Genomic DNA, 27,243 nt, shown 5'->3' on the forward strand with positions numbered 1-27,243 from the left:
TCTGTGGCATAGTCATCTAGCAAATAGTCACCAAAACAAACCTATTAATGTATAAAGGAGCTCCAAAGAAACTTTTGAAGCTGCATCTACAGAGCTGATGCTTCTTGGGGGGGAAAGAAAGAAAAGCAGCAGAAGAAAAATAACTGGATTTTTGTGAATTCATTCCTGGAAGCCCTGCACTGTAATATCCAATATAACATTTACTCTTCTCATTTTCACACTGGATCATATCACATTGTATTTTAGAAAATTTAGAAACATAATACTGTTCTTTCAGTTACAAAATGTTTCTAAAATACATTTCATAAGTTAATCACAGCTGCAACAGTTCCAGATATTAAGGTGTTAGCTTTCCTGGGGTAGTCTCTTAAAAAGGTGGTATTTTAGAAAATGGTTAGGTACCTAAGAGCTAAAAATTGCAAAGGTAAAATGAACCAATTTCTGTTAGCATCATGCCTAGATCTGAAAGCATTCTAACCACTTTGCAATGAAACAATACAGATTAAAATTACAACAAACCATGCAAAACAACTCAAAATCAACAAGAACTTAGCATTATGTGCTAAAGGCCTTATCAAATTTATATATATATATATATAAAGTTGTGTTTTAAACCTGTTTTTAAATGGGCTAGTTCCAGCAGTCCTCGTCAAGTGAAAAACAAAAGCGGTCCATACTTCAGGGGCCAGAAGCAAAGACATGGACTGTACCCCTCCTGCTTCTGCAAAATCCAGGCTCCAAAAGCCCCATCCTTGCAGACCTCAGGGGGTGGGATGGCACACAAAGAGGCTCTGAAAGGTATCTGGGACCATGCAATGCATCAAGGGCGTTTGATTCTACTGTTGTTATCAATTACCCAATGGAATTGCTGATAGTGAATTTGGCAATAATACCCTATAGAAACAGCACTTTGAACTTATATAGCATCTTTGATCCAGCAATCTAAAAGGAGGGATCTGTCATTATTATTATCCCCATTTTACAGAGGGTGAAATCAAGGCAGATATGATTTTCCCAAGGTCATACAGGAAAGCAGCTGGGAAAGGGAGATGCACAAAGAATGTAGCTCTTCTCCTCCACGCATCTTTTTTCTTTTTCTTTTTTTTTTTTTCATGCACCAAACCAATCTCCAAGAATGCTTTCTCGGACTCATGTAAGCAGAATCAAAGTTTTCGTGTCAAGGATGGCAAGGTCCTGCTGCTCACAGCAGCACACTTCTGCACCATGCAAACACACCCTGCAATTCCCCTGGAAGCTGATCAGCATTTGCAGCCTGCAGGCCCTGATCCAGCAGCATTTGCTTTGCCTACTCTTGCTGCTGGTTCTCCTCCTTCTTGCTCTCCTTTCAGCCAGCATATCCAAAGCGGGCAACCATCCTAACAGAAAACAGCATGACAAGGAAAGCTTTAATTCTTGACCCTCTAACTTCAGGGTTATCCTAGGAGTACTTCGTCCTAGTGAGGGCTTGTGGTTGCCCAGTGTACTGTGAGGCTTGCAGGTGGGTGACTGCTACATGCTACATGTGCTGCAAAGGCAAAGAAGAGTGAGGAGTTATCATGGGATTTGGGTGGTTTTCTTTCCCTTTTTTTTTTTTTTTTTTTTTTTTTGAGGGGGGAATTGAGGGTCAATGGGTTGTGTGGGGTTGTTTTGTGCGTGTGTTTTTTAAATAAGCACGCTGTGTTCCCAGTAGCCCTTCACTAGTGACAGGTCCTCCAGCACCAGCACCCCTGCACTGGCCCCAGTGGTTTGCAGCTTCATATGGGTACCCCATGCCAGGCAGGGGAGAGCATGTGCCCCAGTCCACTGCTGTATCAGGGAGCGTTTTAGAGTGCTTTGTGTGCAGCAAGCTCTACAACTTTATTTTATTTTATTTGAGCAGGGAAAAGTCTCATGTTCAAAAAGTGCTAGTGTAATAAAGCCGTTGATGTGAAAATCAAGTAGCACTTTCAAAGAAGTCCTCTAGTCTAAGACTACACATTACTAAACAAATCAACAAATAAGAAAAAAGTGCAACTTTCTGAGTAGAAATTCAGAGTCTGTTTAAAATGGTATTATCTGTGGAAAACCAGGTATACAGGTGGCCTCTCTGTGAACCATGCATCTCCCCAGAGCAGCATCTCCTTCCCCAACCCCTAGCTGCTGCATGAAGCCCTCCAGCATGAGACCAAGTATTAAACCCCCAACATCCGCTACTGCCAAAGCTGATCTATACTGTAAAAAAAAAAAAAAAAAAAAAAAAAAAACAAAACAAAAAAAAACCACTTTCACTAGCAATGGATGTTTTATTTAAACATGCTGGTGTATGTGGTCCTTGTTTCACACAGAGGTGTGCTTTTTGTGGTATGTTAAACATGCTTTGCCAGTGCAAGATGGCACATGCAAAAAGTCTGTAAAACATTTTGCTGTGCAAGCCCGTGCATGCCAAGGAGGAGGCAACCACATACGTGCCTTTACAAGGCTCCACACGCCGTGAAAAAAAGCCTTTGTGCAATTCATAATATTTTCCTGTTTTTTACGACTCACTAAAAAGACAAGAGGCAGGCAGAGGATGGGGGGGGCAGGTTGGAGGAAAGCCTGTTTCTTCCATAAAAAATAAATAAATTGCATAACAACATACTTTCTTTGGCAACTGCTTCCTGACAAATATTTATAAGGGCAGAGCAGAGCGCGTTTCCGCCGACGTGAGCGGGCGCCGCCGCCGCCGCCACCTTCCCCGAGCTTGCCCCAACGGCCCCAACGGCTCCCAACGGCTCCCAGCGGCCCGGGGCCGGCAGCAGCTCCGCGGCCGCGCGGCAGGCCGCTTGCGCACGTTAATGCGGCCCGCGAGCCTCCAGCACTCGGCGCGGGGAAAACACGAGTTAGTGCCGTGTCTATCCCCTCCCTTCCCCCCCCAAAAAATGTAATTAAATTATTTCATAAATAAAAAAAAACCCAAAGGCCAAGCGAAAGCGGGCGATCACACTCCCCGCGCATGCCTCGCCCCCCAGTAAATTCAGCTTATTTTGCCAACTTCACCCGCCACCTCGAGCTCGCAGCCCGCTCCCCCACCGCCGGGGTCCGCTGCCTCCCCGCCCGACCCCCGGCTCCGACCTCGCTGCCGCCGCCCTGCCTCCCCCCGCCGCGCCGCCGCCGCCGCCGCCGCGGCCTCCCCCCGCACGCGGCCGCTTCTCGCCGCTGCTGCTCTCTGTCTCCCTCCGCCCTGGGAGCCGGGCACTATTTCTCCTCCCCCTGCCCTGTGCGTCGGGAGCCTGTGGAATGCTGCGCGCTGGGCCGGGCCGCGGCGGCAGGATACAGCCGAGCCCGGCGCTCGCTATAAGAACCTCCTTGTGAGCGCCGCCATTTTAAGCCTCTCGCTCGGTTCGGCGCTGGGAGCAGCAGCAGCCGCGGCGCCCGGGGCGAAGGGGGACTAACGCCGCCGCCCCGCACGGTCGCGACCCGGGAGGCAGCGGCGGGGGCGCCGCCGCCAGCAAAGAGCCGAGCGAAGAGAAGGGGGGGAGGCGGAGGAAAAACAAAACAAAAAAAAAAAAAAAAAAGAAAGAAAGAAGGGAAGACGGACCGGACCGGGATCGCCCGGGCGGCAGCAGCAGCAGCCGGAGCCCGGGGGGACCCTGCGCTCTCGCCCGCCTGCGACGTTAGTGCCACTTTCCGCGGCGGGACCTTGGGGCGAGCCCGGGGCGACCCCCCCCCCCTCGGTGGGCGCCGCGTGCGGCGGCCGTTGGGGGTCCAGGGTGTGCCCGGCGCTGAGGCGGGAAGGGCGCGGGGCGGGGGGCGCTGCCTGGGTGGGAGGGAGGTGGGGGGGAGGCAGGAAAGGAGGAGAAGGGCTCTTGTTTGGGGAGGTCCGGACAGCTGCGTGCTCGCAGGAGGCGGCAGCTGCGGCTCCCGAGGTGTCTCTTGGGAAGCTCGTCCTGGGCGAGGGGGCAGTTGCACGGGTCTGTAGGAGGAGGCGAGACTCTGCCGTCCGGGTCTCGATGTGCCTCTGCTCCCCGCTGCGTTTGCGGCCGAGGTCGGAGTAGGTTCGTACCGATTTTTTTCCACTTTTTTTTTCTTTTTTTTTGGGGGGGTGGGGAGGTACTGAATTCCCAGCGAGCTCTGAACCACAGTAGTGGATCGAAGAGGGACGGATTTATCTGTACCTAATATAATTAACTAACCACCGTCACTGCAGTGAGAGGTAGATAACTAATCTGTTGTCTTGTGGGTTTTCTGTCGTAGTTGCGTGCATGTTGGCTGGAGAGGCAGTGCTCCTTCTGGATGTCTTCGAAATGAAGCTCCCTGAAGCTGGGAGCAATCAAATTAAGTTTTTAACACCCGCATTGCCAGAGACTTGTAGAGAATGATTTAACGTGGTGTAGGGGCTCCCTTGTTGCAGAGGGAAGTGCATACCCATAGCTGACCGAGTAGGAGAAGGAAGGGAGACCCTCCAGCCTCCTAAACCAAAGCATTTCTGAGCTGTGTGAAGCAACTTGCTGTTACTGGAAACTTATTTCTGACTCTGGAGCAGGGAGCTTCAGTGTATTTTTCCTCCTCACCTTAGCTGAGGTGTCTTTTGTGCATGATGGGTTTCTCCTGGGACAGGTTGATTTCTTAAAATGCAGCAAAATCTTAAACTCTTACCTAACTAAAACTTGATGTAAGACCTCCTGCAGTCTCCCTCTGAATCTATTATTTCTGGGAAGAGGTGTTTTCAGTAGAGTTTGGGGAAGAAAATACAGGCTGTGAAGGCAGTATCACCAGTTTGTGACTATGGATAGCAATGTTAATCTTTGCAATCAGCTACTTCTTGATTTCTTTCTCATGGAACAGCCATTGTTCTGACACTCTGTATATTCCAGACATCTGTGGTCCTCCCATCCCCCAAAGTATGCAAGTGGTGAATGGAAAGAGGCTGGGCTGGTATGCTGAGGTCGATGGAAGGAAATCAAGGAGGGGTTTTAGGAAAACAGGATCTTTGTGCTGAGAATATAGGAAAGGCATAGACTAGAAAATTACCTGAAAGAGTAAAAGGGTGTTCTTGATTCTAAGTTCAGACACTGAAGTTGCTTTATCAGTTGTGATTTTGCTCCTGACAAAGCTGCTACTGTAAAGCTTTAAAACAGCACAAAAGATAAAACTCACTAGTGTTCAGTGAGCTAGGTTATAATGTGAATTTCAAGTAACTGACAACTCCAGGAACTGAATGTTAATAATTTGCTTTCACTTTTTTAATTAAAAGGTGCTGACAGCTGTAGATATCATCTGACTGTCAGTTGTGTGATGGCTAGTGCTGTTGAAAATAAAACTACTTAGATGTTCAGGCAAGGCTTTGAGTCTCTCTAAATTCAGCTATTGTATGTGGAATAACATTAAATGTACAGTTACTCTGATTGTTCTAAAGAAATATCCTATTTGCTTGGCTGTTAGTTCAGGTAACTAGAATTTAAGTGTAAACCAATATGCTTGGGAATGTTCCTGTTGGTCTGTGTGGCTGCTTTTCAGAGTACCAGGGAGATTTTTTTTTTTTTTTAAGCCAAATGAAAGGACAGTGTAAAATAGATTCTAAAAGCAAAGGTTTAACTCAAGTGAAGGCTTAATCTAAAAGTCAGCTAGTTCTTCAAATCTTCAAATCCAGTGTTGTTACATCCTCAGTAAATAAGCTTTTTTTTTTTTTTTTTTTTTTTCCCCTTGCCTAAGTAATAAACAGGCTGTCTTGCTTGGTTAATGTATAGTTTCCTGTGTACACTGGCATTGTATTATGGCTACATGATGTTTTGGTAAATGGTTTATCAAATCTTGGGCCTGAAACTTAGTTGCCCTTCAGACATAAGGTTTTTTTTGTAAATAGATATTGGTCTTTCATGACTTAGCATTACCAAAAGCTCATATCAGACTCTTCAGAATACTTCAGAAAGTAAATACTGGTGAAAAAGAGGAAAAAGTTAGTTAAACTGGTGGTGTTCTAAACTAACCTGGGGATATTCTGAGGTATGAAGAGGGAAGCAGCAAGAGTGAGACAGAAGAGGCAGCTATTGCAAGCTTCAGCATTGTCAGCTTAAGTCTGTGTGCTGTCTAAAATTCATAGATAAAAATGTTTTTGCAAAATATTGTCTGATATCTAGACAATTGTGCAAATACAGCAGTAATCAAAATCACTCATGTTAATTCAAAGTTAAAGCTGGTAACACGTGGGTTGTGGTGACTGTGCAGTTGGTTACAGTAAAACTTGTTCTGTGACTTTGGTAGATTGAATGCGCTGGCAGGAAAATCTAGACTGACCTTGCTTATCTTGATGATCATACTTCATTTGGCCTGATAAAACTTTGAGAAACTATGCAGACAATCAGGACTCGTTCAGCGCTCACAACATGCATTGCAAGTTCTGAGCCTCTTAACTTGCTGTGTGACAAACTGTATTAACTGTAACTTTAGAGACTGTACTGTATTAACACAAAATTCTTAAAGCTCCTTGGCAGGAACTTTTGCATGTGACTTTCAGTCTCTTTTAGGCAAAGTAACTATCCTGGTGAAAGATGGGCAGGACAGTGTTACTGGCTGACTTTCTAGTGAAGTGTTGGAAGACTTGTTCTGAAGGTACTGTGGTACAAAGCAGTGTGTCTGATTATCTGAATTGTTTAGACTCCTCAACATAAGGTAACTTGACAGTAGTTAACTTGTAATATCTATTTCAGATACTTTACTCCAAGGCTTACTTTTTGTAGTTAGTGATCAGACTTTGGTTCAAAAGTGTAATGTCTAAATATGCTAATATTGTATGACCTCTGTTGCCTCTTCTGCAAGAAAGTACCTGAATACATTTTTGTACTGATAGCCTCAAGTGAAAGGCAGAGAACCTAAGGATTTCTTTCCCCTAATTTCTGTCTGTATTAAACACTAAATTGATAATATGAGCAGATGAAACATCTGTAGCTAAGGTTAGCCTCTTGAATCTGTTAAATATGTTTTGACATAAAAGCAATATCTGATGCTTTCATCATCTTGAAGTGTGAGTGGGGAAGTATCAATCAAGTCTTGCTTACCAGAGATCTTTCTTCTAAACAGTATTGTAGGGTTTTTTTTAGGAAACTGAAGCAATATACATTAGCTAGACTAGTATTACAGAAGTCAGTGAAGTACTCTATTTAGGAACAGTGGAACAGCTTTGGAGCCTTGATTTAAGAAATAATTTTTTCCTTTAAATACTGGAAGAGTTAATCTAACATTCTAGGTTGCCACTTTAAAAAAGCATATGAACTAGCTCGGTCTTAGTGGAATTAACAAACATAATGCCCACTTTAAGCAAATTTGCACAAGGACTAGCATTTTTAGACCAACTTACTGTGCTAAATAGATTTGTATAAATTGGAGAAGTCTAACTCTGCAGCAAGTCTAGAAAATGGTTCTGTATTGTCCTGGCAACAGTTCAGGTGCCCTCCAGTGGCCAGAAGTCTTAACATCCTGAAGGTGCTGATATACTTATTGCATTGTTGATTTGCCTTAATTAAAAGTGAGTTGAATGAACATCTTAGTTACAGTGTCAGACCTCATTAGCATGTTTGTTGCTTAAACAGTACTTCTTGGGGTGTTGGTGTGTCTTACTGTAAGTAAATAGTTATTCTGACAGACAGGCTAAGGCAGCCACTACACACTTTCAGATTTGTAAATATTTCATTAGTGTCAGTGCAATTATGACTAATCACTCTGGTTTCTTAAGCCAGAGATTTAATGTTTAACATCCATATTAGGAGTTGGCTAGCATGGTTGCAACCTAAGAAGAAACTTGATTAGGTGAGTTCTAGTGCAAACTAAATGTGTAACTGAGAAGGGCAGGAGTATGTAAAATGCAGATAAGAGGTGGTAACTCTCTAGCCTGGTAATAAAACAGCTCTTGATGCTTTTCTTAGCCATAGAAACACTCGAACATAATGAATGCTGCATGAAAGCCTTAATCAGAAATGCTTGCTGTTGGGTTTACTTTGAATTTTAAGTCTTTTGGCCATTTCTAAACAGACGGACTAAACTGTTCTGAGGTTAGTTGTGTGAATTCATGATGCTGCTTTAGAGGTAGCTTAGTTGGTTTGAACAGTGAAGATAGTAATTGGTATGATAATGTAGCATACAAACTTAATACAAGTTTGGAAACTTAAAATTATCATACCAGTCCTTTAATGCTGAGGTGCAAACTGTGCTGTTAAAGGATTGATGTGTGCATTATGTGGAGGAGAATATTACCTCTGAGTTAAAGCTGGATGTATACATCTGGTAAGTAGCTGAAGCAATTTCTACCATCTAATCTTTAATGTTTGGACTATCATAGGTTCCCCTTTTGGACAGAGGAGGAGGATGCACGGATACTTGTAGCCAATTTTGCCTACTATATTTAAGTTACAGATTTTGCTAGCATTGCAATGTACTTGCCAGTGAAAAGCTTAATTAAACTATCATTCCCAAACATGAATTGATAGCTTCTCTAAACTTTGTGGTGCTTGAGCATGGCTAGTGCTTATAGCTCTTGGAAACAGCTAGAGATTCTGTAGAATATAAACAGAAATACTTAGCATATCAAGCATAGCTATTTCAGGGGGAAAATCACTTTGGCTATCAAGTTTCCAGATCTTTTCAGGAGCTGCTAATGTACTTTCTCATGATTCTGAATATAAAAGATTATGTTGACAGACCTTTTGCAACTCTTAATTGTGTCTATAGGTAAAGGGCAAAATAATTGTGGTTTGGATCCAAAAGATGCAACATCCATGAACTGATAATATCCAGAGCCACGAATTTTCACATGCTGCAACAAACTTTGCTATTTAAAAACATACTTATGGGACTGTGTAAAAGTGCAGTCTTTACATCCCATAGTATTCCTAGCAATGTGATTTCTCAGCCTGAGGTTCTGCTCAACATCCTACAAAATTCTGTAGGGTGCCACTTATAGCAGATGCCTATTAAGATAGTTTAAGGCTAAGTGTAGATAACTTCTGTAGATGTCCTTACAATATATAACTTTCATTAAAGCTTCTCTATTATGTCTGTCTTTAAAGAACAAGATACTCTGCATTAAAAATATTAGAGTTTTTTTCCTCTCTGTCTATATATTTTATATAAAACAACTTCATTTTGGGGGGCTTCCTAGCAGCCTGTAAAGCTTCTAAGTTCATCTCTTAGAGTGACCTTGCAGATTAATACCCAGATGAGCTGTGACAATCTTCTGGTGTGTGTGTGTAGTTGTTCTTTTTTTCTTTTTTTCCCTGGTTGGTCAGGATTCTTATCCAGATGAAATCAGAATCTGAATTGGTTATATCAAGTATCTGTTGGCTGGCCATGGCTGGCTATGGCTGACAGACCAATGCTAGCTGTTGCTTTATTGAAACTTTAAATGAGTTGTTCTTGAAAGGGTACTTAAGCCTCAGTACCTGTGAGGACCCTGGCTAACTGAACAGGCTGTTAGTGCCTGAAGGCTGTATTAGTGGTTCACAGTGCTGCGTTTTAGTGGCATTCAAAGCCTGTGGCTGAAAGACTTTCCGTCTGGCAGTGAGGGCTCCTGAAGTCTATTTCTGCTATTTCTGATACCTGAATTAGTTAGTGGCAGAATAAAACTACCTTTGTTTGGGGTAATATTTTTAGTTAGAATGAGGTGTGTGTGTGGGGGGGAAGGCTAGAGTGGATCTTAGTGCATGTATTACACTTATGTTCTGGTCTCAACTGCACTTGGAACTTAATATGTTGTCACAGTTAATAATTTGACATACTGACTGAGGAGTACAATCCTTTACTACCCTGCTGTAGAGGGGAAAGGTAAAGCAGCCAAGTGTCCTATGTATTGGATCACTTCAGTGCTTTGATCTGTGTGAAAGACTGTTGGAACAGACCCTCACAACTGTGCTGTGAAGTTCTTGAGGTCCCCTCCCCTCTGCCATGTGTGCTTGATGTTATATGGATTCACAGATGAGCCATAGGGGTTTTCTTTGTAAACTGTGAGTATTTCCTTCATTAGGTTTTTAGGGAAGAATAAATCCTCTTACAATGTGGCTAACCCAGTTTAAGTGTAAAGACTACCAGATGCCTGTACTTCAGTTCTATTAAGCAGCTGTTACTGTTTTTATTTATTTTTTTTCCTTTGAGGAGTCTAACAACAATAGAAACATTTGCATGCTATTTGCTTTAGGTAATGAGCATGTGAACAGGAATTCTGTTCTGCATTAATGATATTTAAAGCTTGGAAGCTGCAGTCTGTTAACCTTTGAGGAAAGGTCAACAAAGATACTGTTCAGGTTTCTTAATTTTGTAATGATTGATAGTAATAGATCTTTAAGATCTTTCAATAATAATACCTCAAGATCTTTACAGACAGCTCCCTTAAGACAGTTACTGTCTTCTTGTATTTTTTTGGTTCAGAAGTCAAATTCATTATGATCTTGTTAGCTAAATCTAAAACAGAACATATTTTACCCTTCTGTAGGCATGAGAATGTATTATATGGACGTATTCTAGCTTGAAAAATGTGTTGATGCTTGTACTATCACATGTAAATGGAATACTGCATTTTTCCTTACTGGTTGGAGGGAAGGATGTTAAGCAAATGTCTTTTGAGAAAGTGACAAAACTGCTCTGTCCATGAAATGAAGATTAAGAATGAATCTGTTCAGTTGCAATCTAGGATTTTGGAGTGGGTACCCTGTGCCAGTGAGGTTAAGTTTCTTGTCACTATTAGTAGCTCTTAATTTTCTGTAATACTGTTGAAATAGTTGAGGCTGCTACATAGTTGAGGCTGCACAACCCTTGAATGCAGTAATGATACTGTATCTGATGTGATAGCACTTCTGAGTTGGTAGTAAAGGCTAAAGATGATTTTCTACTATGTAACCAGAAAGAAGGTAGAGATGTTCTGAGCTGCAAAACTACTATTTTTTTTTTAGCTATGTGATTTAGCTTCTCTTTTGATATTACCTACATTACCTATGTAATGGAAGCAATTTAATCTGGAGATGTCATGTGACAAGATATCTTTTATGTTAATAATCAGCCTACTGAAAGCTGAAGGAAACCTGTTACAAATGTGAACTTTAAATCTGAAGTCCTGGTGTAGATAATCAGGTAAACTCTAACTACAATGTCTCTGAAGTTACTGTCTCACAAGTATTCAAGTGCTATATATCTGTGTTTAAATAACGTACAGTCCATAGCCATTATTTGAAAATTAGTCATCCATGGAGGTCCATAGTACTTGTGTTTACTCGGGCCCTTAAACTACTTGTGTGAGGAGTGTGGAAATACATATATATTTTAGTTAGGCTAAAATGTCTAAAGCACTTGTACATTGGTTATAACCATTCTGACTTCAAACTAGTTGTGCAAAAGACTCATTCCTCTTGCTGCATGCAATTTTGAGTTGAGGAGAGTCTGTCTAAACTTACATTATGCACCTTGTTCTTCTGAACTTAGAAGGAAGATTCAGAAAGATGAAGCAAATGAGAAGACAGTTCCTTTTAGAGTTGCCAGAGTGATTGAAGACCACAAATGCCACTACTTTAAACAAAATATGGGAATACTGTTCAATCTGTCTTTTTTGGGTGTAGAATATATTTAAGGAAAGGTGTTGTATTTGACTGTTGCTTTTGTACAAGGAAATTGAAATGTTTTTAATATGCCAGTTTTAAATGTGAAACTTCATGTTACCTGTTCCTGTGTTGAAATAAAGCATCTTCTATTCATTCTGTGGAACAATTGTAAACAAAAATTGTCATTCTCACACCAAGCTTCTAAAATCCCTTAAAATACACAAAAAGCTGAACCTGTACGTTCAAGACCTCTTACTGGTCTTAAAAAAGCACCTAGTACATAAAGCACCTCCTAACTTTTTCTGGCTTCTACATCAAGCTCTGTGGTTGAAGAATTTTAACAGATGGAAAGCTAGCAGACTTGTTTTTGAATATTTTGGGAGGGTGTGAGAGAAGGGATCTTTCCCCTTAGAATAAGAAATAATTGCAGTTTATACAGCTCTTATTTGAGAATAAATTTGTGTTGGTAAAACTTCTTGCACTTCCTTAGCCTGTGAAGCTACTAAAGAAAATGACTTCCTAAATTGAGGCCTGCAGGGTAAAGGATGATCTTTTAAGTTCCATGTATATTTTCCTTCCTTACCTAGAGAGATAAAGTTGGGAGCTGAATGCAAATAACCCTGATCATCACTTTCCACAAGTACAGTCCTTTCCTTCATCTAGTGATGAGCCATCTATAATTCAGTTTTCACAGGTCACCTGTAACTTCTTTTCTTTCCCTTTGGGGGGGGGGGGAGAAGGGATAACAGAGTTCATTTTTTGAAGGAAGAAAAGTTACTGATTCCTACCTCAAAACCTTTCTTAGGCTTCTTGTTCATCAGTTTAGTGCTATTCCTAATGAATATTAAATGGCCATTGTGGTTGGATGATCTTTGTGTAGAGTAAAAGTAGTAGAAATAGATGGGTGTGCCTGTTTTGAAGATGCTTAGACTTACAGAGTAGGTAAGACCAAAGATTGCTTAAGGAGATAAGCTTTCTTTCAGTGATTGGTGATTGACCTTACCTATCATGAAAGCTTCCATGATATAGCCAATAGTTATCAGTACTGTCTTTCTTTGAGGATTGCTTTCTTCCCAGTCCTTGGTATGGTTCCCTTTCTAGAAAATAGAACAGCCACTTCCAGCATAAGATGATAAATTTTAATAATAATAAAAAAACCCTAATTGAATTATTTCCCTCATTTCCCCCTTTAAAAGTAAGGTTAATAAAGAAGTTTTTGCTCCATGTTATTAGCTATGAGACTGATGATACTGGAATACTTTGATGCTAACTCTTCACTTTGCAAAGACTAATATAGAATAAGACCAGTTGCTTGCCGATTTTCTGCTCGTAGTTGAAGAGAAATTAAAATTGCTGGAAACAGTGGTGGGCATGTTCCTTAGATCAGAAAACTGGAAGGAAGGGAGGAAAGAATTGTTACCTTTAACCTAGAGTAAAAGGCTGATGCATAGAGTGGTTCCAGGAATGTTTCAAGTAACACCTTGCTAGCAGTTGCAACAACTTATGATTGCTGGATTAGAGGAAACTAGTCGCTGCTACATGTTCTTTTCTTCTCTGCTTTTATGTGTATCATCCATGTTTTTAACTGTGGTAACTTCATGACAAGATTAAAATCTGCGTGTCCTAAGTAAGGAAATGTTAGTGTCATTCACTACAGATGGTTAAGGATGTAGTTTCTTGGTCTGTCCTAGATAAGATGCAGCCAGAGTCCAAGTGACTATGTCTTGAGCTCCTGTCAATACAGCTTTTTATGTAAACATAGTCAAAGGGCATGTTCCCTTTAAATGATTACAGTGATTGGGACGTTTCAATCTTCCTATCTGATACTAGGCTTACCAAAATACTGCTTTCAAGCAAAAGGTTTTTGGAAGAATTTCAAACTTCGGCATTTGACTCACCTTACAAAGTGGAGGAAATCTGAATGAATCTTAATGGTCATTTTTTGTTAAGGGTGTTTTAGACAGTAACCTTCAAAGAAAACAGGCTAATATAAGTTATAAATATAGGCTGTCTCATAGGCTAACATCTTGGCTTAACTGGTAATGCAGATGGGTTTATCTTGCACACACACACACACACACACACAAAAAGGCAGCGGAGGTGCAATGTTCTGTATTGTCTTGATGTGGCAGGCAGGTAAATGCCAGGTTGGAATTCACACCTAAACAGGCTATTTTCCTGGTTCTCGCAATCTGTAAGAAAGCAGATGTAAATAACTCGCTGTGCCCTAAATGGAATCTTAGAGCTTTAGAAACAAAATTATTTAGGTTTTACTGAAACTGTTCAGAACTGTTGTTCACATTTGAGAAATGCTATAGGTTTGATGACCTACTTGACATGTGCCTAATTTCTCCAAAATTAGAAGTTAATGTGTAAGTTTTACTCAAAGTTAAAAGATTGCTCTCTTTCTTTTGAGAACCAGAGAATTTGAATCGCTCTTTGGTAGTAACGTTTGAGTAGCTCATAAGCCTGTTAAGCTTGCAAAACCATTTTTCAGAATTTCTTAACGATTTCAAATAAAAGAACAGGACTGATGGTACACAGTCCAGTTCAGGGCAATGTCTGTATTGCCTTTCATGTAAGTGATTTATATTGATATTAACAGAAGATTCCTCCAGTAAAAAACAAAGCAGATTATGCTGGCTTAACAAGTGGATATTGTCATGGAGGAGATTTTTAAGAGGGTGACGATCCAATAACTCCTGGCAGTACATCCAGATGGTCTTCTATATGGCATCACATTTATCAAAACTCAGGCTTGAATTCTGAGCACCAGATAGTCTTAAACATGGTGAGGCTTAAAGAAGCTTGCTGTTTTACTTAAGTTTCTAAAGTATACTGAATCCTTTTGTCTCTTGTTGATGGTTAAGATCTATGTATTGGTAATGTAACATCGCTAGTTGTGTGTCCCCTAATAAATACCAGTTTGGGAGCTAATGGAGCTGGTATGTGCTTCGTGCTTTGTTTAATTATCTTAGTAAGGTAGGTGTGGTGTTTTGTGTCTGTTCCTTCCTCTGCCTTTCTTATAAGAGCATGTATTGATTTGGTTTCTGTCAGGGAAGTAATAGCACAAACATCTATGCCTGCTTTGGGGTTGTTACTCCCTTTATCAGAGTAGTAACTGGGCTCAGTTTACCCCTCTGTAAGATTAGAAGACAACTGGAAGGAAAATATGGGCAGGTGTTCAGTTATGGAAACCCTAAAAACAAACATAACATACCCCCTTTCCCTGGATATCTTTAATCTGTAGTTATTTTGAACTATGAAGTTTAAAACCAATTTCCCATTTAGATCAAAAATGCTAGGTGGAATTGCTGTGGTGGGGTTTCTTTTTTGTTTCTTTCTTTTGTTTTGTTACTGTTCTTTGAAATGCAGACTGAAAGGTAGAAACTTTGAGGTGCAGCTGATAGGCTGATTTAAGGTCAGCATTTCCATGTCAGACTAAGTATTTATGGTTGTGATAATACAGTTTTGAACACAGACTGAATACTTCAGGATCCTTAATTGCTAACATGTTGTTGCAGTGCAGTAGCTAGTCCGGTCTCTTGGATTGTACAATTGGCTACTCATTCTAAGTCCTTTAGGCAGCTGAAAGTGAAACCACCATTTCAGAATACAGTTGCTCTAAGCCAACTGCCTTCAATTATGCAGAACTTGACAGTGGAAGGAAGTGATGTATGTTGTTCCCCAATCCCCTATTACATATTTGAATCTAAGGTGGTGGTAGTAGGAGTAGTAGTAGTAAATATCTCAAAACATAATCAGCATTCTTGACTGGTACAGCTATCAGTATGTTAACTTCTCAAATAACTTTGATAAGGGATTTCTATTAGTAGTGCCCTACTAGGAGAAGGCAAGAAAGGTTACAGTAAAAAATAGAGCAGCTTTTTTGCTAAGTATATTGCTAACTGAGTATAGTGAGATCTTGCCATAGTTTGATATTGGAAAAATTGCATTTAATTGAAAAGATTATTGGTTAAGGAATATGTTCCTGGGCATCTGACTTGCAGTGGGGACTAGGGGAAACAGAGGTACACATTTTAACCTTTAATGCTCTTCTACGTTTTGCTCTTTGGAAGGTGTTAGTGGGACTTACAGAGTAATGCATAAGGCCTGCAAGGAGCTCTTTAGATTATGTAGAAGTACTTCCTCCAGCTTAGCCCATCAGGAGAGTTTATGCATTAATTGTGAACCTGACAGCATGACTTACTCTCTTCTTCCCCTTACCGTTGTTCATGCTAGACTCTTAACAACATGCTGGAAGAATATTTTGCAGTGGTCAGAGGCCTGGAAAAACACTGTGGTATTGTCAGTGCTCTTAATTTGTGCTATACATCCTCTGCAGAACATGAGAAATGGACTCTGAACTGGTTAGTCTCCAGGCTGATGGATAGGACCAGTTTAGGTAGCAAGCATTTCCAGCTGCATAGCTTACTGTGTGTCTTGTCATGTTCAGTGCTGCTTATCTGCTACAGATGCAAATCTACTGTCCATTTTAAAAGAACGAGGAAAGAGTTGCTACCAAAAGCAGTAAAAGCGCACAGTTGAACAGTGCTGGCATTTGTGCAGCCAAGTAACGAGATTGATCAGAAGCTGCTGGGGTATTCTGCAGCTGACTCAGAGACAGTGAAATGTAAGCTTGCCCCAGAGTTGCCTCATCTCTCCTGTAAGACTCCTAAAACTGCCGATCTGACTTCTGTTTCATGATGGTTTTCTATAGCTACTTCTGAAGGAAAAACTTAAACTGTGAAGTTGTCTTTACATAAGTACAATATCAAATGGACTTTGTTCTCACAGTCTCACAGACACAGTATTTCAAACCTGTCCTTTAAAGAGATTAGTGGCTTGCCTTTACTTCATTATCCAGGAATGTTTTGATCAGCATAGCTGTAACACCTAACTACATGTTGAAAGCTGATTGCTAGAAGAGATGGTTTTGCTCACTGCATTAGTTACCACTACAAATATTTCTGCTTGGATAGCGCCTAGAATAGGCTGTCACCAGCACTTTATTCGTTTTGAAAACAGTGTTGGACTGCGGGAGGATGGGGAACAAATGAAATAAATTGAAATCCATCAGCTGTGACTGAACTACTGTGAAGCTGCTGCCTTGAGTTTCTATTTCCAGGTTAGTGAGGAAACAGGTATAGATTTATCATAATAAATACTCCTGTATTGCATGGTGATACCACATGAAAGCATATACTGAGATATACTGAGGAGTTTGACATGGCAGTTGATAATATTTCAGCTCCCCACACTTATATCTTGGCTTTTTGCAAAAAAAAAAAAAAAAAAAAAAAAAAAAAAAAGCAAGTGTGATGACTTAATGTGTGCAACTAAAGGAGAATATTTGTTTCCAAGGCTGGTTCAGCTTATATTTTAATAACTTGAAGAATATTTTGTGTAGTAATAAATGCATCTTGTGGTATGGAAAGGAGTAAAGAAGGTTCAATTGTAAAGCTTTTGATAGTCTTTGTACCGCTGAAATAATTTGCCTTAAATTGTCATTTCAGATTTCACAGAAATCCTCACTGGGGGCTTGTATCAAGCAGTTTTCCTGATCTTAGAAGGCCACTGAACTGCTCTGTTGTCTTAAGAGGAGAAAGAGCAGGTCTGGCATTTAGCTCTCATCTGTGCAGTGCATCTAAACCTTTGAAGTCTAATGTTAGACTCTGTTTTAACCAAAGATAGAGAAGTCAAAACTGTCTCCATTGTGGTCAGTCTTCAGTTCTTTTTCTCTTGCATTTTTAAGAGGCAATTTGTATACATACATACACATACAGTCTGCCAGCCAAAGTCTGGGTGAAACATCTGTTTTTTCTGCGCCTCCGTTCAAGGGAGCTAATAGGCATCAGCTACACTCACTATGTTAGTGAAATGGCAAGCTGTGATAAGCCTTACTTTGTGATTCTGGTGTTCTAATTTGCAATCTTAATGAGCTTTTATTAAGTTCTAAACTTGTTCTTTTTTAGGATCTCTGAAAGGTAACGGGAAAGAGTTCTGGGAGCACAGCAAGGAACATGGCAACCCAAGGTATATAATGCACACTTACTAGAACCCAACAGTGTTAAACTGGCTACAGGTCCTTACTTGCCTTTGTAAAAATCACTTTGAATTGGTTATTATATGTTCTGCTACAGTAGTGAATGCCCCATCACTAGAACTCAAACCTGCACACAAGTTTGTCATCTTAAACAGTTCGGGTCACTTGAATACGCTCAGTGAAAAGGGAACCTTTAGGTAGTACAAACCAAGACAATCACAGTAACCTGCTTGTCAGGTTTGTAGATGTCTATATTGGTTCAGGGTAATGTCTCAGATTAAAACTGCTGTCTCACTCAGAGCTACTTCTGCTGGATTGATTGATTTAGTTGTTTGTAATGATTTATTTTCATTTAAAATCTGTGTCATCTCTTAAGGGACTAATACATGCTGGAGTAATTCTGGATTTAATTGTTCAACAATGATTTCTTGCAGCTGACTTGATGGAGTTGGATATGGCAATGGAGCCAGACAGAAAAGCAGCAGTCAGTCACTGGCAGCAGCAGTCGTATCTGGACTCTGGTATCCATTCTGGTGCCACAACAACTGCTCCTTCCTTGAGTGGCAAGGGAAATCCTGAAGAGGAAGATGTGGACACAACACAAGTCCTTTATGAATGGGAGCAGGGATTCTCTCAGTCCTTTACCCAGGAACAGGTTGCTGGTACGTCCTTCTCTATTATACGGGTTTGTTTAAACATGCAGCTTAACTTACCATATAGGCAACCCTGATTTTGCTGTTACATAAACCTAAGTACTGAGTTATTACTGATTAGTAATAATTCAGTAATATTTATTATTAATAATTAGTAATAGAAGATAAGCTTTCTGTTTATAGCAGGAAGTAAAGATTCATCTTGTTTTTCAGATATTGATGGCCAGTATGCAATGACTAGAGCTCAGAGAGTACGTGCAGCTATGTTTCCTGAAACACTGGATGAAGGAATGCAAATCCCATCCACACAGTTTGATGCTGCTCATCCAACTAATGTGCAACGCCTGGCTGAGCCATCGCAGATGTTAAAACATGCTGTTGTTAATTTGATAAACTACCAAGATGATGCTGAACTTGCAACTCGTGCAATCCCTGAACTGACCAAATTATTGAATGATGAGGACCAGGTATGTATGAATCTTGCCTCAGTGTAGCCTGTTAATGGGATCTCTTTAATGACCTTAAAACTAAGTTTGCTTCAAATGTTTCTTTAGGTGGTGGTGAACAAGGCTGCAGTTATGGTTCATCAGTTATCCAAAAAGGAAGCATCTCGTCATGCTATTATGAGGTCTCCTCAAATGGTATCCGCTATTGTGCGTACCATGCAGAATACGAATGACGTAGAAACAGCCCGTTGTACTGCAGGTACACTACACAATCTCTCACATCACCGTGAAGGCTTGTTGGCTATCTTCAAATCAGGAGGCATTCCTGCTTTGGTTAAAATGCTTGGGTAGGTGAACTGATGAGACAGTACTTGTGGTTTTTAGTCCATCCAGGTAGGTGTAGGTACTCACTAGATTTTTGCTTTGGTAGGTCCCCAGTGGACTCCGTGCTGTTTTATGCCATCACAACTCTTCACAATCTCCTGCTGCATCAGGAAGGAGCCAAAATGGCTGTCCGTCTAGCTGGTGGGCTGCAGAAAATGGTCGCCTTGCTTAACAAGACAAATGTTAAATTCTTGGCCATCACGACAGACTGCCTTCAGATTTTAGCCTATGGCAATCAAGAAAGTAAGGTAAGTGCCTCAGCTCTTGAAGCCCTTGTGATGAGCAAGCTTGCTGTGAATGGCCTGACAATTCCTGTGTACTGAGCTCTCCATATTCTGAATCCTTAGCAGTGTAAGGCTTTTGCCAGTCAAGCCTAACCTTGCTAAGAGGTGAGGGACACCAGTCTTGTTTATAACAAGGTTGTAGAACTTACGTACCTGACCAGTAGAAGATGTGAACAGAAATGTTAAGAGATCCATAATGTATGATGGATGTAACCCAGCAACAGTTACTAGTTACTCATGTGCACAGGAGGTGATAAGAGAAGTGTTACATTTTTGCTCTCTTGCAGCTGATAATTCTGGCAAGTGGTGGGCCCCAGGCTCTAGTAAACATAATGAGGACCTATACTTATGAGAAGCTATTGTGGACCACAAGTAGGGTGCTGAAGGTGCTCTCAGTCTGCTCCAGCAACAAACCTGCTATTGTTGAGGCTGGTAAGTAGTTTACTTGCAGCTGTGGTAACTTAAAAAGCTATACTGTGCTTCAGGGTCAGTACATTCAACACAAGAACAGAAGGTGCGAGCATCAAAAGCTGAACTTGGATTGGTCCTTCAATCCATAACTAATTTCTGGAGGCTAGTAGTATACAAAAATCTGGAAGGCAGTCTGTTAGTAAGTCTACCATGTTGTTAGCTGAGTGCCTTTGTGGCTTAGTAGCTGAGCATTGTTAAACTTGTCCCATTAGAATAGGCATATGTTTAGAAGGTCTCCAGTATCACAAGAAGAATCTTGACTTTTTTTATTTATTTTAATGAAATAGTGTTAGAGCCTAGCTATATTAGGATAGTAATGGTGTTAGAGCCTAGCTATATTAGGATAGTAATGCCAGGTAGAACCAGAAGCTTATGAGCCTTGCACTTTGATTTTAAAGAGGAGAAGAATACTTCACTGTACTGTTCACAAGTTCAGCATCTAAGTAATGGTGTCAAAACTGTACCATTTTCTAGGTGGGATGCAAGCTTTGGGACTCCACCTTACAGATCCAAGCCAACGTCTTGTCCAGAACTGTCTCTGGACTCTGAGAAATTTGTCAGATGCTGCAACCAAGCAGGTAAGTGGTCCTTCTAAGAAATAGAGATCAAAAGCCACAATAGTGGAAGAGAGAGACTACATTTTCTTCCCACTTCCTTTGCAGGAGGGAATGGAAGGCCTTCTAGGAACTCTTGTTCAGCTTTTAGGATCAGATGATATCAACGTTGTAACTTGTGCTGCCGGTATCCTTTCTAACCTTACTTGCAACAATTACAAGAACAAGATGATGGTGTGCCAAGTTGGTGGCATTGAGGCTCTTGTGCGCACAGTTCTTCGGGCTGGAGACAGAGAAGACATCACAGAACCTGCTATCTGTGCACTCCGTCACCTCACCAGCAGACATCAAGAAGCTGAGATGGCTCAAAATGCAGTACGTCTTCATTATGGACTCCCAGTGGTGGTTAAGCTCTTGCACCCACCCTCACACTGGCCTTTGATCAAGGTAAATAACAGTTACCAGCTTTCAATGCTGCAAACTGGTGGCTTTTTAAAGTAACAGACTTCCACCCTAAGTGTGAAGTCCACCCTTTTTTTTCCCAAAGTGTTGGGAATGTAACTTCAGTGGTGCGAAAGTTACATCAGTTGAGCAATTTCAGATTGCCTCTAACAGGGGTTTAGGCCTAACTGATTAAAAAAAAAACAAAACCCACTAACAATAAGCATCTCTTATTCTCCTTTATTCTTCATCCCTCTTATGACCTGCAGGCTACCGTTGGTCTGATCCGCAATCTTGCTCTCTGTCCTGCAAACCATGCCCCACTGCGTGAACAAGGTGCTATTCCAAGACTAGTTCAGTTGCTGGTTAGAGCACATCAAGATACCCAGCGACGCACTTCTATGGGAGGAACGCAGCAGCAGTTTGTGGTAGGTGGCTGTCATTAACTGAAGTTATGTGTAAAACTTTTCTCTAAAATTCCTCAGATGCCAGTCTGTATCTGCTACGTAGTTTGGTCTAAATAGCTGTTGTCCTAACATTTGCTGTAATTTTTTTTTTTTTTTTTTGGCATACTGATAATTCTGTCTTGGCAGACTTGAGGAATTTCTGAAGCAAAACCAAATGAAAACAAACAAAAAGCTTGGATCTTATTTTAATGAGAACCTCTTGAGTTAAATGCTTGGCGAATCTAGTAGATCTGAGTAACACTGGTTTTGCCCTATTCTAGAAAGGGAAGTAGTTCTCTTCCAGGAAACTATAACAATCACATCCTTATTGCAAACAAGGGTTTAGGAATGCTGTTGCAGCTTAATGCTCTTATTCAAAGGTATCTATAATCATAAAAATACTTCAAAATTGTACAGGCTCTGTATTTGTTACTAGGTTTAGATACTATGTCAGCAGGGTGTGATTGACCTCAATTTTTCTCCCCAGTTAAATCCATCATTAACAAAAGGAAAGTTGCCATAGCATGAACAAATAGAAGTTGTACCTACTAGTACAGGAGCCTCCTTAACACTTGCAGAAGCAAGAGGGGCCTCTTCATTACTGGTTACCACTGTTTCAAGCTTACTAAACTGCCAAGCTGTCTTAAGTATTCAGCTTGAGGAGGAGGAGGATATGTCTAGCGTTGCTAGACATTTAAGTTTATGATGAACTAATATAAAAATGAGAACTTTGGGCACATCTTCCCTGTGATGCTTCCCCTTGTTTTTTGGACTCCGAATTTAGTTGGGTAGACCAGGCTCTCATGATACGAGCCCTGTTGGGGAGGGATGTTTGAGCAGGGGCCAAGTTTGATTGGTTAGTTGAAAAGGTGGTACTAAACTGTGGATCAGCTTTTTGGTGGTCTTTTTAGAAGACAGCACTCAGTATCTCAACTTAAAAAAAAATATTTTCTTTCCCTAACTAGGAAGGTGTGCGTATGGAAGAAATTGTCGAGGGCTGCACTGGAGCCCTGCATATTCTTGCACGTGATGTTCATAATCGAATTGTAATCAGGGGTCTAAATACCATTCCACTATTTGTGCAGGTAAGCAAGAGCTCAAGAAAATTAAGGAGTACATATTTGAAAAAGTTGTAAAATGATGCTTATGTTTATTTGGTAGAATTGCTAAGTCAAATTGTGCTGAAGAGCTAAAGAAACTCTTGTGTTTTGGTTGTAGTTATTGTACTCTCCCATTGAGAATATCCAGAGAGTAGCTGCAGGTGTACTTTGTGAACTGGCTCAAGACAAGGAAGCGGCTGAAGCAATTGAAGCTGAAGGGGCAACTGCCCCTTTAACAGAACTGCTCCATTCTAGGAATGAGGGTGTTGGTAAGTGAACATAAAATAGGTTTTGTATGTTTAGATAGAAAATAGGTGGATAGACTGCTACTAAACTGCTCTTCATTTCAATAGCAACATACGCAGCTGCAGTGCTGTTCAGGATGTCTGAGGACAAACCACAAGACTACAAGAAGCGACTTTCTGTGGAATTGACAAGCTCTCTGTTCCGGACTGAGCCAATGGCTTGGAATGAGGCAAGTTACATCTTTGTATTAACTATTCCCTGGGTTTGAGAACCATGCTTCTAAGTCCTCCCTCCTTCCTTGTAACAGAGTGTAGATGCCTCCACTAATACAGGTTCAGCTTCACACATTGTTGTAGCTTCTGTATTCTCCACATGTTCAGATTCTATGAACCTGTACTTTTTAGACTTACAGAAAATGATACAGGCTTGATATGTGTACTCTTGCTGAAGGACAAAACTTTACACAGAGAGGTTTGGGGAATCCATTGCGTAGTGGAAGAAAGCTTTGCAGAAATAGAGTTCCTGAAGCATACAGACTTGTTTGAGCCAGATCAAGAGCAAGCAACCTTTGAGTAGCTAGCTGTTCTTGTGCTTCCCTTGTAGATATGAAAAGTCCATTCTCTTCTGCTAAAGCACATAATTCACATTTTGCTCATACAGCAAAGCCATATAGAAGAACGTTATAGATCTCTGCTGCCTCAAATTTCTGAGGACAACTCTGGAATGATCTCTGGGAATTTCAGCCAGTTTTTTGCAGATTGTCCAAACCTGATGAGCTCTAAATGCAAAAACTGAGGCATGAGAGATCTGAGGGAAACAAAAATATAAATGTGCTCTGTGAGGCTTTCTTCAGGCAAACCGCGTAGCTTGGGGTGGGCATGCAACTTGTGTTCTCCTTAGGATTAAGCTCTTGGATCTGAAAATACTGGCAGGCTGATTGTCCCGCATTGCCCTTCTTGATGCTTAAAGGGCTCTAAAGTGAACAGAGATTGAAAACAAATTGTGTGCATAAGGTAGAGGAAAGATTTCACTAAATGTCTTCTTTCCCCTACATTCTTAAGTTTTGGGAGATTAGCTTGCCCTGTAAGTATACAATACAGTAAGGAGGGACTTGCAGGACAGTAGTCTTTGATTTCTACTAGTTCAGTGCTTACCCTTCTGTTTCCCTAAAATCTGTCGGTCCACCCTAGTAATTTGAAAAACAGCCAAAATGAGGTATCTCTTTCAGATCAAAGTCATGAAGTTAGATTGCAGATACAGAGTTCTGTGATTGGACAAACTTGGGGAGGTTCATTCAAAATTTAAGTGCTATATTGCTGAGTCAGGAACCTCTGAACAGCTGACTTGCAGAAGTTGGGCAGGTATAGTAGAGAAGGAGTGTTCTTAGACCTGCCCTGTCTGTCTTGTTTCCAAATAGAAACCTCCTTCCAATGAGCTGTGGATTTCTGTGCCTAAATCTGTCTGTTATATAATGGGTATAGATGCTTGGGTTAATAGGCATTTTCATGTTCACATAAGTACCATGCTGCAGTGCTCACTGCAGAAGAGTTGCAAAAAATGTATTTTGTGTGAGCTTTCAAACTTCTCAAATTCTAGATTACTAATGTTGCCTCAAAGACCTGACACTAAAAATGTTTGTAATTTTTATGCCCCTCTAGACAGCAGATCTTGGACTTGATATTGGTGCCCAGGGAGAACCTCTTGGATACCGCCCAGATGGTAATGTCTGTTCCATTCCCCTTGACTAAACTTACTTTGGATGAAGTCAAGTCATAGACTTTAAAGGAGAACCACAAATGAGCGAAGAGTGAATCACTCTTCAACAAGATGCTGCAAACTGACAGGCAGATGGGGAGCTGCCAGTTTAAATAACCAGTTTCTTCAATTGCATTGACTGTATTGAAATGAGGGAGCTGTATGAACATGCAAAACTGGTGTCACTTGCCTGAGTCTTGTGAGAGCATTTCCCACTGAGCTATTGTTTTCAGAAATCTTTTAAGTAAGTTCTTTATAAATGGGCTTGACAATTCCAAAAGTGCATTTTTTTTCTTTAAAACTAATGCTGGTACTTGAACATATTTGTCCATAGATGTCTGTAGACTTGAAGTCAAACCTATTGCTTATTGCTAAAGATTTGGAGCTATTTTTACTAGCCTTTCAGAAACAAGTCTACAGACTTGGAGGCTGGTTTTGCTGCAGTATTGTTGAATTTTAGTCTTGTTTATTATGCAGACTAATGGCTTGGCTGAAATCTGCTCATGCTTCTGACTGCAGTGTGCTTTGTCTGCAGAATCACACTGGAAAGCTATCTCAAACAATGGAATAGCCATTAGGTGCAGGCAGCAGATTGTTTTGAACTTGGCTGAAGTAGAAAAAAAGTAGATGGCTACAAAGATCTTCTCACACACTTATTCTTGCAGCTTCTGATGCATCTAACACCTGTTAACATTATGCTTTTTTTTCCCTCTGCCACCTTTAACTCTCTTAGATCCTAGCTACCGTTCTTTCCACTCTGGCGGATACGGTCAGGATGCCTTGGGTATGGACCCTATGATGGAACATGAAATGGGTGGCCACCACCCTGGTGCTGACTACCCAGTTGATGGTCTACCAGATCTTGGCCATGCCCAGGACCTTATGGATGGGCTGCCTCCAGGTGACAGTAATCAGTTGGCCTGGTTCGATACTGACCTGTAAATCATCCTTTAGGTAAGAAGCTCAAACCTTGAATTAAAAAAAAAAAAAAAAAAAAAAAAGAGAGAGAGAGAGAGAGAGAGAGAGAGAGAGAGAGAGAGAGAGAGAGAGAGAGAGAGAGAGAGAGAAACAGATTAATGGACTGAGGACTTGGTTGGCAGGGAGGGAGTGGCTTAAATGGGTCCCAGTTTGCAAGTACACTGAATAAATGCTCTGGAAACGTGTGACCAGAACACTCCAAACTGACTTCTGCCATGAAGTGTGGAAGTAATTAATTGTAATGCCTTGTGCACTAGCTTCATGCAGTCTTAATATATTAAAATAACTGTTTACTCAAGAACACTGACACCTTTCTTTTTCTTGTCTCTGCAGCTGTATCATCTGAATGAACTTGCATTGATTGGCCTGTAGAGTTGCTGAGAGGGCTCGAGGGGTGGGCTAGTATCTCAGAAAGTGCCTGACACACTAACCAAGCTGAGTTTCCTATGGGAACAATTGAAGTAAACTTTTTGTTCTGGTCCTTTTTGGTCGAGGAGTAATAATACAAATGGATTTTGGGAGTGATTCAAGAAATGAAGAATGCACAAGAGTGAATTGCAAGATGGAATTTATCAAACCCTAGCCTTGCTTGTTAAAAATTTATTATTTTTTTTAAATCTCTGTAATGGTACTGACCTTGCTTGCTTTGAAAGTAGCCTTTCTTTTTGCAGTCATTATTGTTAGTTTTTTTAAAGTCTCTTGTAGTATTAAGTTATAGTGAATATGCTACAGCAGTTTCTAATTTTTAAGGATTGAGTAAAGATGTAGAACACTAATTCATAATCGCTCTAATTGTACCCTGAATAAAGTGTAACATTGTGTAGCCTTTTTGTATAAAAAACTAGACAAATAGAAATGGTCCAATTAGTTTCCTTTTTAATATGCTTAAAATAAGCAGGTGGATCTATTTCATGTTTTTGATCAAAAACTTTATCTGGGATATGTCTGGGTAGGGGCCAGTAAGAACTGTTTATTTGGAACCTTGTATTGGACAGTTTACCAGTTGCCTTTTATCCCAAAGTTATTGTAGCCTGCTGTGATACAGATGCTTCATGAGAAAAATGCAGTTATAAAATGGTTCAGAATTAAAGTAAACTTTTAATTCGCTCTGTGTCAAGTTATTTCAAATTGTAAAGTGTATTTGCATGTTTACAGTTTTCTGAAAGTTGTCTTGCAATTGTAGAAAAACTTCAGTACTTCAGAGGAGGAAACCAAGAACCATTTCCCTCCTTAAGGGATATTCATCCCTCCTAAAGAATACTCATCATTTGCTGTGTAGAGTCCAAATGACATGCTGGAGTTTGTCCCCCTTGAACTGATGATGCCTTGCTAAGGCTGGTTCCCCAGTACTGGGTCAGGTTTAGCCTGACCTAAGGCAGCTGTGCTTAGTGACTGGTACATATCTTCAAAAAAAGTGAGGACAACATGTTAGTTCAGGTTCATTAGCACTTCAGAAGTATACTTGCAGTAGGGCCAGATGAAGGTCCTTAAAGAACTGTCACTGGGTCCAACAGTTTAAACCCTATTTTCAGGTGTCCTCAGTCGCGTGCGTGTGTGTGTGTGTGTGTAACTATCCTTATGTTCAGGCAGCCTCTATATAAATGGAAGCAGGGAAAATAGTTCATGAACTGCGAGTAACTCCTTGTGCACTGACCAGCTCTCCCCTCCCCAGCCTCTGTCTAGAGCACATAATGCTTCGCAGTGCTGCCTCAGTGCAGCAGTTTGCAGCACTCGCAAGGGATCTCAGCAGTGGAAGATCATGGCTTGGGTCGTAGCCCATGGTGATGAGAGCTGAATGAATCCGCAGAAGTAAGTAAGTGGCAGCCTGCAGTAGCAATCTGCCTGCACGTGTTGAGCAGTGCACGCTTTTGTTTGTTTGTGGAGCAAGTTGGTGCCACTGCAAGC

The 27,243-nt window shown here is 40.9% G+C and overlaps 1 protein-coding gene across 1 annotated transcript; it reads left to right on the forward strand.

Annotated features, from left to right (window-relative positions):
• Nucleotides 1-3,333: 3,333 nt before the first annotated feature.
• CTNNB1 (catenin beta 1) lies at nt 3,334-26,445 on the forward strand. Its single transcript, XM_062569462.1, has 16 exons — nt 3,334-3,631; nt 17,510-17,570; nt 18,015-18,242; nt 18,447-18,700; nt 18,788-19,026; nt 19,110-19,311; nt 19,635-19,779; nt 20,293-20,396; nt 20,481-20,819; nt 21,083-21,241; nt 22,225-22,344; nt 22,478-22,628; nt 22,713-22,834; nt 24,264-24,324; nt 25,094-25,314; nt 25,672-26,445. The coding sequence occupies exons 2-15, from the start codon at nt 17,558-17,560 to the stop codon at nt 25,300-25,302; spliced, it is 2,346 nt and encodes a 781-aa protein (XP_062425446.1). The 5' UTR covers nt 3,334-3,631; nt 17,510-17,557; the 3' UTR covers nt 25,303-25,314; nt 25,672-26,445.
• The last annotated feature ends 798 nt before the right edge of the window (nt 26,446-27,243 follow it).

Source organism: Rhea pennata, chromosome 2 (genome assembly GCF_028389875.1).
Source record: "Rhea pennata isolate bPtePen1 chromosome 2, bPtePen1.pri, whole genome shotgun sequence".
Lineage (NCBI taxonomy): Eukaryota > Metazoa > Chordata > Aves > Rheiformes > Rheidae > Rhea > Rhea pennata.